The sequence below is a fragment of the Sorghum bicolor genome, chromosome 1 (assembly GCF_000003195.3).
Source record: "Sorghum bicolor cultivar BTx623 chromosome 1, Sorghum_bicolor_NCBIv3, whole genome shotgun sequence".
Taxonomy (NCBI): domain Eukaryota; kingdom Viridiplantae; phylum Streptophyta; class Magnoliopsida; order Poales; family Poaceae; genus Sorghum; species Sorghum bicolor.
In genome coordinates this window covers 73,643,520-73,659,558 of record NC_012870.2, presented here as the reverse complement: position 1 = coordinate 73,659,558, position 16,039 = coordinate 73,643,520, and the positions used below count along the sequence as shown (strand labels likewise).

Here is a 16,039-nt window from a genome sequence, read left to right as displayed (position 1 = left end):
CTTTTCCTCTCGTAACTCGCTCTCCTCCCGGAATGAACTACGGGTATTAGACTATTTGTGGAGTGCAGATCTGATCCATCCGAAGTTGGTTCCTGGAGATGCTGCGCTACTCGAGGCTTGGCCGTGCCAAGAACCAGATACCATTCTTGCTCGGGCTCCAGATCGGCAACCCGGGACAAATTGTTGTTGCTTCCAGGCTCACCGTGCGGTCAGTCACCCGCTCACACGGTACCGGTCTTTGTGCTCCGTTGCTGACGCCGGAACAAGTGGTTCTCAAAACAAATTAGAACCTTAGATATTCGAGTTCCATTGTCAGAACCCTATATATACGAGTTCCACTGCTTACCATGATCAGACGGCAGCGTCACACCGTGAGATTTCGACAAACAGTAATTTGGATCAAGCTCGGCAAGCACAACGGCGTCAAATTCACATTTTGTCAAAGGCGACAATGGAATGTCAAAGAAGTGACGCCAGCAGTGAAAGCAGTTTTACAGACATGTAACCGGATGAATTTGGCCCCTAGAACTAGTCCAAATCCCCACATGTAATCAGACAAATTAAGCACCTAAACCTAAACCTAAGCCCAGAGACTAGTCAATGTCTTGTCAACATTGCTCTGCCATACCCAGTAATGCTCTAGGAACCAGAATTCGAGACATTTGCGTTAACTAAAAAACCTTCAGATGATGTCGTGAGCAGATCAGCTTGAGGGCCTCCCTGACTAGAATTCAGAAAGACATTGGCCCAGTTCGACGATCTGTGCACGATTCTTGAAGGGATGCGGTCACTATCTTCACCTCCAGATGCTTCATAACCATCGCTCGATGATCTTTTAAACTCGATGCCCCTGTGAGCTGAATGTGTCATGGCTCCCTGCATCTCATCGCCTGTGGCTGAGGAAGTGCGGAAGGGGTGGAGATCAGGCGAGTCAAAGCTACTTTCAGGCGATGAAGCAACATTTCTTGTGGATGCTGCAGTACTAGGCTGGAAAGCACTTCTTGCTTCGAGCTGTAATGGGGCTAAACTGCCACAAATTTCTGTTGCTGTGTCGCTGTAGTTGCTTTCAGTGCCGCTTGCAGATAGAGTTGCAAGTGGGTCAAGAGAAAGCTCAGCAGGGAAACCTCTTCTATCTAGTCGTCTCTGGTAGCTGAGCTTATGGTCTGGTTTACTGCCATTGTCTGAGATGCCATGTTTTGCAATTGGTTTCAGGATTTTGGATTTCTTCCTTGCCTCCGCAGCTGCCTTTGAAACTTCCTCTGCATTTAGCCGTGCCAATGTCCATGGACTGATTTTCACTGCTCCATTTTTTCTCCTTGCTCCTTCCTCTTCCTTGATTTTCTTACTGCCTGAATTCTGTGAAATGCCGACCTCTGGAGGAATGGCATCGAACTGTGGAAGAGAGGAGCAAGCAATAAGTATCAACTGCTAAAGATGGAAGAAGGGGAACTACAGTCTTGATTTATTGTCCAATTGTCACACAAAAATTATACTATTTGTTTGAAAACAAATTTAGCATACTTCACTAATCATGAATCATGATAACTTGAAGCACCTACCAAATGCAAGCACTTGAAGCTTCAGATGTTACTATCAAGAAGTCTTTTTCACATATAGTGAAGTTTGATTTCAGTTGGTTTTATATGTAGAACACAAATGAGGACATATTCAGCCAATTAACAAAACAACACATGCAATATCCGGACATATTCAGTCATGTATCACAGCGTGTTGTCTTTGGCTATCCAAGATCTTTATTCCCATTGGCCGCATAAGATTTTTTACAGACATGAGTGATTATCTCATACCTGGTCTTCCAGGAACAATCTTGGTGGAGTGCACCATGAACCACGATGAAGAGGTCCAAAAGAACTGGCTGTGCTAAAACCAGTAACAGAACTAATAATAGACATCTGTGGACTTTGGTGTCCAGGAACCTCTTGTTGATCCTCCTGCTCCCTCAAAGCTATGATGTAATCATACGTGCTAATTCCCTGGACACACATGAAGAGGACTGCAATTTAACCTCAAGTTGTATGAAAAAATAATAATAAATGCACAAAGTTTTCTACTTTTCTTGCAAAACTCCCTAACCAATTATAGTTAACCCGTAATATGTGACTGACTTATTTCAGCAGAAAATGTGACCAAAACAATCGACTCCTGTGCTATCATTAGTGGGACAAAGGAGGAGTACTTCTTGTTTCTTACTAAGGGAATAGTTAATTTGAGTTTCATAACAATAGCCATGTAGTGGATCAAGAAAATAGTAGTGATCAAGCGGTCCATTTCACTCCAGGAAGCAGGAAAGTAGATAACAGAGATGGCCACAAAAAATGAAAATTGCAAGCACGTCTATTATTGCTATTGTATGATAATGATGTCATTCAAGGAGTCCCCAATTGAACCTCAAGAGGAACTTACCTTTTTGACAAGAAGGATATGAAAACATAAAAGCTGGACAAGTGGCACGGTTGCAACCATTGCTAAAATGGTGCAGGTCGCCTACAAAAAAAATTAAACATCCTGTTACCAATCTTGTAACCTTTTTCAAAGATAGCAGAACTGTTTTAGTTTACTAACAAATTATATGAACTTCAATGCAGCAGACACATATTTGATAATGAAAAGAAGGAAAAACTGTTCAACTCACCACAACAATTACAAAAGCCACAGTTGAGAAGCTGCTTCCCAACTTTGTGACAACCTGCCTAGAGAATTCTCCTCGCTTCACAATACAGAGAATCAACACAAGTGCCCCCGACAACCACTGCATCACAAGCTGGATCAAGTTGTACAAACCATGGAGATCTGTCAATAACCTACCAGAATAGGAAGGATGCGGAACAACATTGCTAACTATATGCATTGCCCCCCACTTGGTTGCAGATGTTGAAGGTAAATGCAATAACACAAGGGTCGTCTTTACATTCCAATTTGTGTCAGTTTTGTCATTTGTCAAGAGATCCACACTTACCAGAATAACTGCAGAAGCCATTAGAGCGAAGAAACCTTTGTAGTTCCTTTTCCCTATGCAATTGTTAAGCCACTACAAAAGAACAGAGGCAGCAGGCAAAACAAGTCCATTAATTGTGAGGAAATAAGACCATAGTTCTTGTGAGGAATCATATTTTTTAGTATCATGGGAAATCATAACAAAAAACAGATCTTACTCTGCAGTGATGGTCGAATCCATCAACACACTTGTCACATACTCTACAATGCTTACTGTTCTTCAGAACCTGGGAGTGAGATCCAAATCAAAAGGCGAAGAATTATGCTAGTTTTTCATAAGATGTTAGAAACAATGAAGACACTAATCAAGATCACAAAAGTATCAGAAGAGTGACTTTCCATTCAGCTATAACCGTTCAATCAGAAATTTGGAGCATAATTAGAAAAATGCCTGAATGACTTTATTTGATTCAAACCACTAGCCATCCTGCTTATCTGAATTCAGTATAGTTTGCTACAGTAGCCCTGAATTTCATGGGTTGCCCTCATAAGTTCATACATCCACAGATTAGTTAGTCTGTCAAAGCTCTATTGATTACTGATCAGCAAACTGAATATTAGCAAAATTTTGAAGTACAAACATGAACTACATAAGCACATGCCAAGCTAAAGCATAAAATGCTGAAAGATGTAAAACTCACTGTGCAAGTTTTTACTAAATTGTCTGCATAGTTTTTAGGTGACCTTAAAAACTAAGCTTGCAGATCAGTATAGCTTGAACAACAGGACAGTATGTTCAGGTATGAGTATTCAAGTGCAACGCATGAATATAAGCAACAGCTAGGAGATAGAACCCTCGACAAAAAGAAAAAAACTAATCTGATACCATGTTATCAATAGCATTTGTTTGTATTGAATAGCCCCCAAGGGAAATATAGAGTACATGAGTGCACTACAAGGAATAGGAAAATGACTCCATCACAATACCTCTGCTTCGCATAAGCTGCAGAAAAACATGCCTTCTTCACACATTTTCTGTTCTGAAGGTTGACTGTCTGAATGGAGGCATTGTTTGCAATGGCAAGAGAATGGGAGACAAACCAGGGAAAGAATTCCAGAAAATCTGGGCCAAGAAGGCGAATCCTTCCTCTCAAGCATGCTGCTCAGCTTCTCACTGTTATCAGCAGTACCAAAAGTCTCACTTAATGGCCTTCCTCCATGATTAATTCCCTGGTCCGAATTTACATAGGAGTGCTTTTCATGCTTATCTAACTTCAAATTCTTAGTTGAATCGAAAATGCCCGGGTCTCCAGGATTTGTTGCCGCACACCATATGTATAACACAACGACACATGTAATCTGTAAAAGAAGACATTAATCATTGTCTAGGTAAAATCGTTCAATCACTGAAGTGAATAATTATACTATACGCTCTAACTGGATGCCACATCATCATTCCTTTACAGCAGATATGCGCAACACATGCAAAGCAGATGACGTTCTCTATCAGTGCCTGAACTTGCAATAGATACCAAGAACTGTAAAGCACGAGAGGGCTGGCAGCGAAACAAACACCCTACTCCAGATCTATGCATACTAGCGAATTTAACCCCTGAAAAAAGGCAGGAACCTCACCAACGGAGTGTAGATAGCCATGGCCACAATCTGGAACGGCTTCGTCCCCACGAACGGCACGAAGAAGACATAGAAGGCGAAGCCCAGTGCCGAGAACACGGCTATCGCAACCACCTGCAGTCCGTCCGTCAGCCAGTCAGTTGCGGAACACTGTGAGAGAGGCAAATGCGAGGAACAGCAAGAACACTGGAGAAGAAGGGAAAGCCGAAGGCACAACCCCGCGCTGGCGAGTGGATTATACCTGGAGAGGGTGGTACGGCAGCTGCCACCCGTGCTTCCTCATGGCTGAGTTAAACCCCCAATCTGCAGTCAAGGGCCCAAGAACGGGAGGATGCCAATGCCGAGGGCTACCAAGATGTATAGAAGCCGGCTGCCTCACGAAGCATGGCGCATTCCTTTCTCAGACCCATACTCAGGAGAACCAAGAAACGCCTTGCTCCAGCGATGCGCAGAACTAGAGTTTGCGGGAGGGCGGCGAACCAAGAAGGCAAGGACCAAGAAGCAGAGAATGTTGCTTGGGTCAGCGACAATGGAAAGCGGCGGATTCCAGCGGGGGTAGTAGACAGGTAGAGGGAGCATCCAATGCGGCGTCTCGGGGAGTATGACACTGACCGCCTGTGGCCATCCCTCCGGCGCCTCTAGGATTTATTGTGCAGGGTGGAAGCTGCAGTGTGCTGCTGCGGCTACTGAGTCGTTGCCGTCGTCCGTCGATCGTCGTCTTCACTCTCTGCCGTCCTTTTGCTAGGACCTGGCACAGTGGCACGTATGTACGATACCACTTGCTAACAGTACAAAGACATCGGTCACTAAACAACTCAAGGACAAAGTATGTATAATCCGAAATTGATTTCGGGAGGATTTCAAACGTACAAACTTTGCAGAAAATTTATGCGAAACAGACAAACAGTTTAGTAAAATCTGAATTTATCAGTCATTTAATAATATTTTTCTCTCACAACAAATCAATAAATAGTACTTTTAATTATACATTTTCAGCCAAACAAACCGAACCTTTGAGTACGAGTATAGTATTGTACTCAAAACCAATAAGCTTTCGTCACACACTAGACAAGAAAGCTTGGAAAACATTGGCGGGATAGTAGACACACGCTAGACAAAAAGAGTGCAGTACTCAAAATCAGTAGGCTTCCCGGCCATTACGGAAGAAAGCACCTAGGCATGAGCCTGTGCAGCCCTGAATTCTGCACAACAGCACGATTTTTTTTCCTACCAACAGAGAAAGAAAAAAGAATTGTCGCTATGTGGCTCATAGAAGAAACTAGTCGGAGCTTTGTCTGTACTTTCATTTGGTCTTTGGCTCGCTAAAAAAAATCATACACTGGCTGATTTTTTTTATTTCATGCAACATATAAAGATACAACTCTTTTAGGAAAGTAAGGCAACCAAAGAACGAGTGTGCTTGGTTCTCACCACATCTCGCCATGCCTAAGGTACAAGTATTTTGCATTCTGCTTGGTTCTCATCCAAGCTTTGGCCACCATAGATTTTTCTCTGTCATTTTGCTCTTGCTGCTCCTTGTCTAGCGTGTGGTCACTGTGACGAGTGTGGCTCACTTTTTGGACGCCATGGTTGCAGCGACGCCACCACACTGCAGGCATGGCCAACGGTGGTTGGGAGCTGAGCACGCTCAACATCTTCTCTTAGCCAGGCTAAATATGTATAGAACCAAATATAACATTGTCGTATGCGCTTAGCCTCTCCCATAGGGGTCTGGCTCTTAGATACAAGCAATGCTCAACTTATACGTATGTGAACTAATCTGCTAGTATAAACTTATAATAGACAATTAGATTCATGTAGGTAGACAATAAAAAGAAGTTTCAGCTTAAACCTCTATTTATCAGTTCAAATTTGTTAAGAAGATGTAGCAACTAATATCTCTAATGGCCAAACCATTAGAGATGTAAATAGACTTGTGAGACCCTAACCTTTAGTTGAAATAGGTCAACCCATTATCTTAAATTGAGCTTGCGACCATGGGACATGTTAGCCATGACCAGGTCAACTCATTCCCATCCATGCAAACCATAAATAGTATGCAAAAAAAAGAGTTACATGGCCATAGAACTCTGACCATAGGAGGGCGAGATTTACATGGCCGTGGACTACAACTTTGACATGCAAGATCCACTATTTCTTATTCTAATTCACTTCGCTCGAATCTTGCGGCACATGCAGAACATTAAATGTAAATAAAAAATAACTAATTTGCATAGTTTATCTGTAATTTGTGAGACAATCTTTTGAACATAGTTAATCCATAGTTTGACAATTTTTTTTTTTTGAGATTACACAGTACAATGCAGACGCTCAACACGCACGCACACTCACTCATATGAACACACGTGCGCAAACCCTACTCCTATAAGCACCTTCGAAGGACTGAGTCGACAAATCTTAAAGTTTACGAAGTCACCGCAGACGCCTCGCTGTCGATGGGCACGTCGCCTACCACTTAATGCATAGCGTCGGAAAATTCTAGAATAAATTCAAAATAAAGTGTCGTACCCAGAATTTATTTTACAAACAAATTTAAAACTAAACAAGGCCTAAACCCTGGACCTGGGTGATAGGGCGAGCGTGTCCAAAAGCTGGAGAGAGCGCTGCATGGTGCATGCTGAGCCTTTTGGTTGCCTCAAAAGCAGGAGCACCTTTGGAGCGTCGACTGTCATGCGAAGCTGACACTACGGCTAGGGGTCCCGGCTGTGGCCATCGGTGGCTGTGCGTGCAGCAGTGGCAATCGGCGGTGACCTTGTGAGGCCGGCAGGCCGTAACGGCATGTGCCAACGGAACGGGATTGGGGACCGCTTCCGCCTCAATTCTAGGCAGTAGGCACACTGTAATCGGCTCCCGCGGGATCGGACGGGACTGAGCAATCTCATACCGTTCTGTGTGGACAGTTCGCGGCAAGTTGGCAACCTACGATGCGATCCCGATCCCAGTCCCAGCGCAAACGCTCCAGCGACCGCGAGACCCAAAATCGATATAGACAACCAGCTACTGTGTATATTAGTGCGTCAAAGTCAACATGTCAACCCACATTAGTTAGAAATCTAAGCTAGGCCTTGTTTAGATTCATTTTTTTTAATATTTTGACACTATAGTATTTTTGTTTTTATTTGATAAATATTATCCAATTATGAAGTAACTAGGCTTAAAAAATTCGTCTCGTGATTTAGGCCTTGTTTAGTTTCCAAAATTTTTTTGGTTCAAGATACTATAGTATTTTCGTTTATTTGTGGTAAATATTGTCCAATTATATTAACTAGGCTCAAAAGATTCATCTCGCGATTTACAGATAAACTGTGTAATTAGTTTTTGTTTTTAACTATATTTAATGCTTCATGCATGTGCCGCAAGATTCGATGTGACAAGAAATCTTGACTAGTTTTTAGGTGAACTAAACAAGGTCTTATAAATAAAATGTGTAATTAGTTTTTATTTTCATCTATATTTGATGCTCTATGCATGTGCTGCCGTAAAATTCGATGTGACGAAGAATTTTAAAAAGTTTTGGATTTTAGGGTGAACTAAAAAGACCCTAGACATTAGAAATAGGAACTACTCTCTCGAGTCCAAAGATATTTAATGGACATTGGAAATTTTTTAAAGTTGCTCACCAAATGAAATTTGAACATTATTGAATCATATATAGGGATGATATCCAAATCCAAATGGACCTTACCCAAGCATATCCGAAACAACAAATATCCAATTAGATTTTGGATGATACAAATCCGCTGCCAGCTTTACAAGCAAATATCAAAGCTTTCTTTCTGACAGAGCATCAGGATCACTCGTGTTCTTTTGTCCTATCTGCACGATACAATGTGTGATACTTTCGCAAAGAACAAAATTCAGGAACAGATAGGTTAAAGAGATTTTCCAAAATAAAAAAATAAAAAAATGACACACTATTTTCTCCTTTTAACGATGCTGATACATGGTACCACCAGAAACTATGCCTCTACAAGTCCTTTGCTGCGTGCTTTCTTCTTCCCCCCTTTGCTGCTTTTGAACTTGCTTGGCCATCCTCTTCCGCCTCGGTTTCTATCCTTGCAAACACTGGCTTTGGCTCGGACATTACCTGGCCCGCTTTAAGGCCTCCCCATTTCGTATCCTCCTAATGAAATAACTGAAAATGATTACATGCTCCAAAATATTGAGGCAGATTCATAAAAGATCGAAGACTGCATTTTCCTGATGATGCCTGATTGTATTTCTGAGGATGAACATATATAAATAGGAACAGAATCATACAGCATGTCTGTGATATAAGAACATACCCATCTCAACAGTCTAAACTGGTCTTCTGTGAAACCGAGCTGTGTGTAAATCCTCAGAGAAAGGCTTGGAGTGATAGGAGATAGTGCGATTGCAATTATCCTCATTGTCTCTAAAATAAGTACAAGATCCTGTAGATAAGTGGAGACAGATTAAGCCATGCAGTCGTATCACAAAACTACAGAAGCGGGGTGCAATTTCTTTAGAATGTGTATCATAGCTTGCCAAATAACATCTGAAATATCAATCATTTATGGCTCCATTCAAATATTTTACAACAATGGAACAAGTTCTGTAGAGAGTTAATAAGTAGCTTCATGCGTCATATAAATCAGATAACATTAGATAAACCATTGACCATTTAAAAAGGCCTTGAGATATATTGTCAGCACACACAAGATTTATTGTCGACGTTAGATATCAGAGAGAGTATACCAGTAATGGTGAAATCAGAGCTAGGATGCCGTCAGAACAGTCAGATGTATGACAACAATAGTATTTTGAAGCTCCAAGGGAGGCCACTTTCATTCATAAGCTACATACTGGTTAGATGTTTTGAATTTTCAAATTCGAATTTTCAGCATTTAAGATTTGGCAAATACAGCTGAAACATAGGTGAAAAGGTGAGAGTAAATAATAGTTTTTACATGTTTACCTTTGCAGCCTTTTCAGCACTCTCACCCCCTTGCTTGAAACAGGACCATGGTGCTTGCTCATCGATGTACAAGTTTCCAAGGTTACCAATCTCTAAAACAGTTTCACATGCTGATGACAGCAAAAGATTTTCATAATGGTGCTTTGCCTTGTCCACCTGTAAAAACAATTTCATGGTGATTCGAACAGAGACATAACAGGGCATGTGAATGTGTGGTACTTCTTAGGCAGACTACCTGTAAAAACATTGTTTCATGAGTTCAAACTACAGATGGACCAACCACATCATCAGCAACACTTGTTGACAGAGTAAAAAACAAATTCACTGTTGTAGACCTTATATTTTCTAAGTCTTTAAATCTTTATACTGTTGGTTACAAACATAACAGACTACCAGTTCAATCACAAACTCGTGGTTTATAATTAAATCCTTTATCCTCCACTCCTCTTATCATAGTTTAAAAGGTACCACGAAACCTACTTACCAGGTTTTCTATGTTATCTCTGAACAAACCTCCATCTGCGGCAGCTATTGAATCAAAAGCTAGTTTGGATTTACAATTCTTTTTTAGTAGCCCAAGTGTACGATTAAGGAGGTTTCCTGTTCAAGCAAGTGAGATCATTATTAACACATAAAAGATGCATAGGTAACTCAAACAAGGAGCACCAAGTGAAGAAAGAAGGCAAATGACATAAAAACTTCAGCAGACATGAAGAGTATATCCATGTTTCAGAAACAAAGGTAATTTAAGTAGAAATACCAATTGTATTAGCAAGATGAGCATTGACTATATTGATAAAGCGTTCTTCTGAATAGTCCCCATCATTGCCGAATTCTACTTCCCGCAAGAAGAAGTACCTAACAGCATCAGCACCAAATCTTTCTACCAGATCTTTTGGTTCCAGTGTGTTGCCTAATGACTTTCCCATCTTCATGCCATCCTAGAATTTTCAAAAATAGAAGCCATTGGTGCATGAAATAAAAGTGACTTGCTGAGATAAAAACATAAAAGGTGACTGCGAATCTAGATACATTTGTTTTTTTACATTATCTGCTCGCCAAGACAACCTTTCTTACAGAAAGGCAGACATTTCCGAAAAAAGAAGGTAGAAGACGAAATTGTAACAGCTAGAAGGGTGTGAAGAATATAGAAGCTTTAGGTTCTTTGAAAGATATAGAAGGTTTACAAAAGAACTCAGAATGAAGCATGTGGCAAAAGGTCAGCCATTTTCTATGAGCAGGAAATGCAAATTAAAGAAATATAGCATTCTCACATTGTTATGCTCTCTCTTTTTTGATATAATAACGATTGCTACTACTCTCGTTATTGTTTACTTATGGTAAAGTGCTATACTGTCATAAGGGCTGTAGAAGTGGAAACAAGTACATTTGTAAATAAGTAAGATCACCTTTGTCAAGAATCCATGACCAAAAACTGTATCGGGAACAGTTAAACCTGCAGACATTAACATGGCTGGCCAATAAACTGCATGAAACCGTAATATGTCCTGAACAAACACACAAAAAATCAGCACATATAAAAAAAATCAGAAATCCATATAATATTCTTCCTTGCCAAATCAACATCAATATGTTAGCATTGGCTACTTTGCATTTCACAATTGTTGGGGAGGAAGGGTGGGGCACTAATAAAATACTGTGTATCCAGAGAGTTGATGTTGGTATTAACGGGTGTTGGAATCCAAGCAAAAGACTACTCCTTAAGGTGCATTTTGATTTTTAAAAAATTAAACCTTTCCAATCAAGTGCAGGGAGGCTGGCCAACCATGATCAACAGCTTGCTGCAAACTTGCTTGCTCACCATCATCTAATAATGCTGAGATATACCTACAAAGACATAGGGCAAGTAGGCTGAACCACATAAGATTATGTATTTCAGTTGTTGGGAACAAGAAAAAAAAAGATACAATTTCATCTTCATTCATGATTCAAGTCAACCAAATAGCAGAGTAGAATAAAGACCAAGAGCTCCCTGTTCTTTTATTGCATGCATGGGCTTACATTATGCTTAAGTAATAAAGTGTCCGTCCATTACTCCATTACCCAATATAAAAATGGATTAGATGTCGTTACTGTAAAATGCAACAAGCATATGAAATTATTACAAAATAGAAACATACATCATCTTCAGGAAAGTGAAACAAAACACAGCATGCATGAACAGTGCACAGTGTACAAAAAATATCTGCTAGTTAAAGACAGGAGATCATTAAGGAGAACGTTCAGTGATACCCTCAGACAAACTCCAAGAATTCAGATTCCAGTAATGTTACATGGAAGATACATCAAGTAGAAATAACAAATTCACAGAATTCAAAGCATCCAAAATATGTGAACATGGTCATCTGGTTTTCACCAGACAAGCTTAACAAGAGAAGCTTGTGTATTGCAACTTACAGTTTGGAAAGAGAAAAAGCTTAAGTTACTCTAATAAATTGCAAAGGGCAGTAAATAAAAGAAGGTGTTACTTGCAAGGTAGTACTAAGCAACATAAATCAATGGCACAAAAATACATATATAACAGAATGGTTATAAAAACATAAAATAGCAAGTCTCCATTCTTAACCACATGCAAATGAGCTGGTGCGGAAGCAAGAAACATACCCTAAGAGAGCATCAAACCACACGTATATTGTCTGCTTGGTATCGTTTGGCACTGGAATGCCCCATTCTACAGATGCACGGGAAATAGAAAAGTCCCTTAATCCACTTTTAATCCAGCCTTGGACCTACAAGCTGTGTTTTCGTGAGACTAAGGAATAGGTACATTGTAAAACCATGAAAATAAGCACATACAAACTGAAAGATTGAAGAAATGAAGCAACCAAGGTTATGTTGCCACTGGAAGCTATACAATATGAATATTTTATTCTAAACAAAAAAATATCCCCTATTGAAAATTGAATCCATAGAAATACAATGGGGATACTGATACCTACAGTGCAAACTTAGTAAGATGCCAGCCCTTTGTTCAAACAACTATAGAATTCACTACATGAAAACAGTACAACTATCGTCACACCTTGCTCTCAACATGCACATGCACCTATGAGCATATGTGATTTGAGGAGTCAAGCCAAGCTTACATTGAAACAGCAAAGAAAAAATTTCAGGCACCAAAAACTTAGCTTGGTTTACATTCACAATCAATAATGTAGTGGTCCAACTGCACAAACTAAGAATAAAAAGGAACTGTTTGTTCCTCATAGCCTCTTCACTGTCTATTAACTACTGAGTTTGTTTTCCCCTATCCCCTATATAGAGCAATACTGGCAGTTCTCTTTTTTCCAGAATTGGTAAGTATTGTCATCATGGTCTCCATCTTTAACCTTGTCAGGATGTCATCTGAGTTACTAGACATGATAGATGATACGCACAAGAAAATGTATCGCACGGATTTTTGTTGAATATGCCAGAGCACTTCAGAAAAGCAATGATCAAATGAAATTGCATTGTTTGGTTAGTACATACTTGACAACATAGACATGATCAAGAAATCTGTGTCAAAGCTTCATGAAGACATATGCCAACTTTGTTTTTAGGATTTGTTTCTAGCCTATGCTTGAATCACCTAGTATCCATTTTTACGAAAACAGTTTTATATTTTCCACCATAATTTGTGATGATGTACAGTAACTCAAGTACTCAACAATAACAAAAACATTGAACAATAGCATATAAAAAATAGGACTAAAACCTCACCTCGTTCAAGCGATATGATGGCCTTACAAAATCAGGATTTCTTGTCAGTAGCTCTTCCAACTTATGCTGGTACTTTGACAAGGCAAAGAAATAGTTATCTTCTTTTCTTTCTACACAAGGCTTCAAATGCACAGGGCAACAATTGTTTTCCAATAGCTCTTTTTCATCCTGTGTTCAGTCAAAACTAAAGCGTCAGTATTAGTTAGTATTAAAAAGAGGGTTGATCTATATAGGTGCACATGGCACAAGAAAACTGCATAGTGTAAAAGAAAAGTACTTGAAACATTTTCTTACTTTAGCCAACAAATTCTAAAAAGGAGTAACAACACAAGATTGAAGTAAATAGATTGATCATGAAAAATACTTTTGCATTATATAATTCTTTTCTATTTATAATAACATTTTACTATACATATTGTCAGTCGAAGTGTTATATTGGAGACCATGTCAATGTCCTAATGGACTAATATTGATCAGAAGAAGTAGAAAACTAAAATAGAGCACACACAATAGTATAATACACATCTCTGCTGCATTAAAATAGCAAGTTTTGCAGTTCCACACTATTGATTGAGCATAAAAAAAATTGAAGGGCCAAAAGACTAAACCACACTATAAATCCAAACTCATACTTAAGAGAGTTAGGCACTGCAACCGAAGTTGGCACCAGTCCCCTCCCCTAAAAAATGGACGGATAGCCAAGATCTTTATCCATGTAAATCCAGAAAAGCAATGTGGCTCAGAAAACCACTTAGTAGACAATTTTGTTAATAATATCACAGCATCAAATCAAATATGTGTACTGATTAAAATATTTAATTGTACTACCATTATGGATTGGAAACAGCTCGATACGATGCAAGGAAGTTGAGAGAGAAACTTACCTTGTACTCCTCACAGCTCACACAGTAAAGTCCTTCATAATCAGCTCTATATATGTCACCACTGTTTAATACTCTGGAATAGAATTCGTTCACAACAGCCTCGTGCTTACTATCCGTTGTGCGAATAAACTTGTCGTATTCTATGTCTAACTGCAAGAAATGTGAAACAAATTTGGAGGGCGTAACTGAGCTCATGATCTACTATGTAGTGGAAAGTATTGTTAACTGAAACTTTGTGTTGTAGACATACATCAGCCCAGAGCGTCTTATATGAACTTGAAATTGCATCACAATGCTCCTTTGGGTTTCTACCACTGGCCTCTGCGGAAGCAGCTATTTTCTCACCATGTTCATCGGTTCCAGTAATAAATATAACATTCTTCTCTTGCAACCTCTGCAACCACATAAGAATCATCAACATGCTGCTGGATAATAAGAGTCAGCAACTGAAGTCAAGCATGCTACTATGAATAATTCATATAGTCAACTTCGACACCCAATCATTATTGAAAAAGAAAAGGATACATGTAAATTCACACACCAAAACATTAGCAACTTCACCAAGGGCATGACTAGAAAGTGGAATATTCTGAAGTTATGAACTAATTCAGGTGATAGAAAATATATGCAGCCCCTTTTCTCGTGCAATGCATGTGCAACGGAGTGGCGCATCACCACCTGATCATCTAACAGTACACCGCATCACACGTTTCTCACAGCAGTACAAGTGCACAACAGCCACTTGACAAAATGTTTGTCCCCAATTCCCATGTTGGTAAGATTGGTGCTGCAGTGGATCTCGTGCAACCCACGCATGTGCCAATCAGCTCTTGCAGGTTCCATAATCCGACACTGTTCGAAAATACAGCCGTTGCAATAGTGGGTGGAGGCTTGCCTGGAAGCGGGCGATGGCGTCCGCCGCGATAGTGGTGTAGGCGCTTCCCATATGCGGCGGAGCGTTGACGTAGTAGAGCGGCGTGGTGAGCACGTATGGCTCGGGCGAGGAGGCCGCGTCGGGGGACGAGGAGGCGGAAGCGATGCAGCGACCGCGAACGCCGCAGCGGAGCGCGGGGGTGAGGGTCCGCGGCAAAGGGGAAGCGAAGGCAAGGCGGCGGGCGCCGGCGGCGAGGGAGGAGCACGGCGCGCCGAGGAAGGCCCGCCCGGCGGCCATGGCGGTCGAGACCGGAGGAGGGGATGAAAGGGGTTTTGGGTCGCGCCCGTGCGAGGAGGAGAGAGTGTGGATTGGGTGGAGGATGTCAAGTGTGCTGGGCTGGACCGATGGCTAAGCTTTGGGCTGGAAGCTGCATCGTTAGTTTCAGCCTGTTGGAGGTTTTCGTGATCGACGAACCCACTAATAAGAAAGAGTCAAAAGAAAAAAAAAAGGTTCAATTTACCTCCCACTCACTGAATTACAAAACCATTTTTTTACCCCGTCAACTTTTATAACTGGTTGTTTTTCAACTTGGGTGGTTTACTGGTGTGACACCATGTCATAGGAAAGTAAATGAAACTAAGTTAAAAGTACAAGGAGATAAATTGGACTAAAGATATTTTTAAGAAAATATATAAAAAATCATTAATTTTTTTCAAAAATATATCCATATATTTTCATATGGAAAATAATGCAATTTTAAAAATTCTAAATCTAGTTTAGTCTTAGAAAATTTGTTTTTCTTTGGAAAATTATGGGACTTGTTTTTTTTCTAAAATCATTCTATGGTGTGTAGCTTAAAACTATTTGAATTTTAGTGGACTCATTTTGGTGCTTATTTGTTAGCAGAAACTCTATTATAATTAGACGATGTTAATCGTCCAAACTACATAGAATGTCAGTGGAGCATCATCAAGACCGTATTGGGTGATGGTCCTCTATCCTAAATAA

At 40.2% G+C, this 16,039-nt stretch overlaps 2 protein-coding genes across 2 annotated transcripts; both read right to left on the bottom strand.

The window, feature by feature from the left end:
* Positions 394-5,198, bottom strand: LOC8081852 (probable protein S-acyltransferase 22). Its single transcript, XM_021450768.1, has 9 exons — positions 4,832-5,198; positions 4,591-4,704; positions 3,943-4,314; positions 3,174-3,242; positions 2,978-3,049; positions 2,654-2,782; positions 2,425-2,505; positions 1,809-1,994; positions 394-1,392 (listed from the first exon to the last, which is right to left on the bottom strand). The coding sequence occupies exons 1-9, from the start codon at positions 4,871-4,873 to the stop codon at positions 640-642; spliced, it is 1,818 nt and encodes a 605-aa protein (XP_021306443.1). The 5' UTR covers positions 4,874-5,198; the 3' UTR covers positions 394-639.
* On the bottom strand, positions 8,270-15,426 carry LOC8081851 (methionine--tRNA ligase, chloroplastic/mitochondrial). The gene is made up of 12 exons (XM_002465619.2): positions 15,053-15,426; positions 14,408-14,551; positions 14,158-14,307; positions 13,274-13,441; positions 12,176-12,300; positions 11,305-11,398; positions 10,960-11,058; positions 10,311-10,491; positions 10,035-10,150; positions 9,551-9,706; positions 8,898-9,026; positions 8,270-8,734 (listed from the first exon to the last, which is right to left on the bottom strand). The coding sequence occupies exons 1-12, from the start codon at positions 15,326-15,328 to the stop codon at positions 8,579-8,581; spliced, it is 1,794 nt and encodes a 597-aa protein (XP_002465664.1). The 5' UTR covers positions 15,329-15,426; the 3' UTR covers positions 8,270-8,578.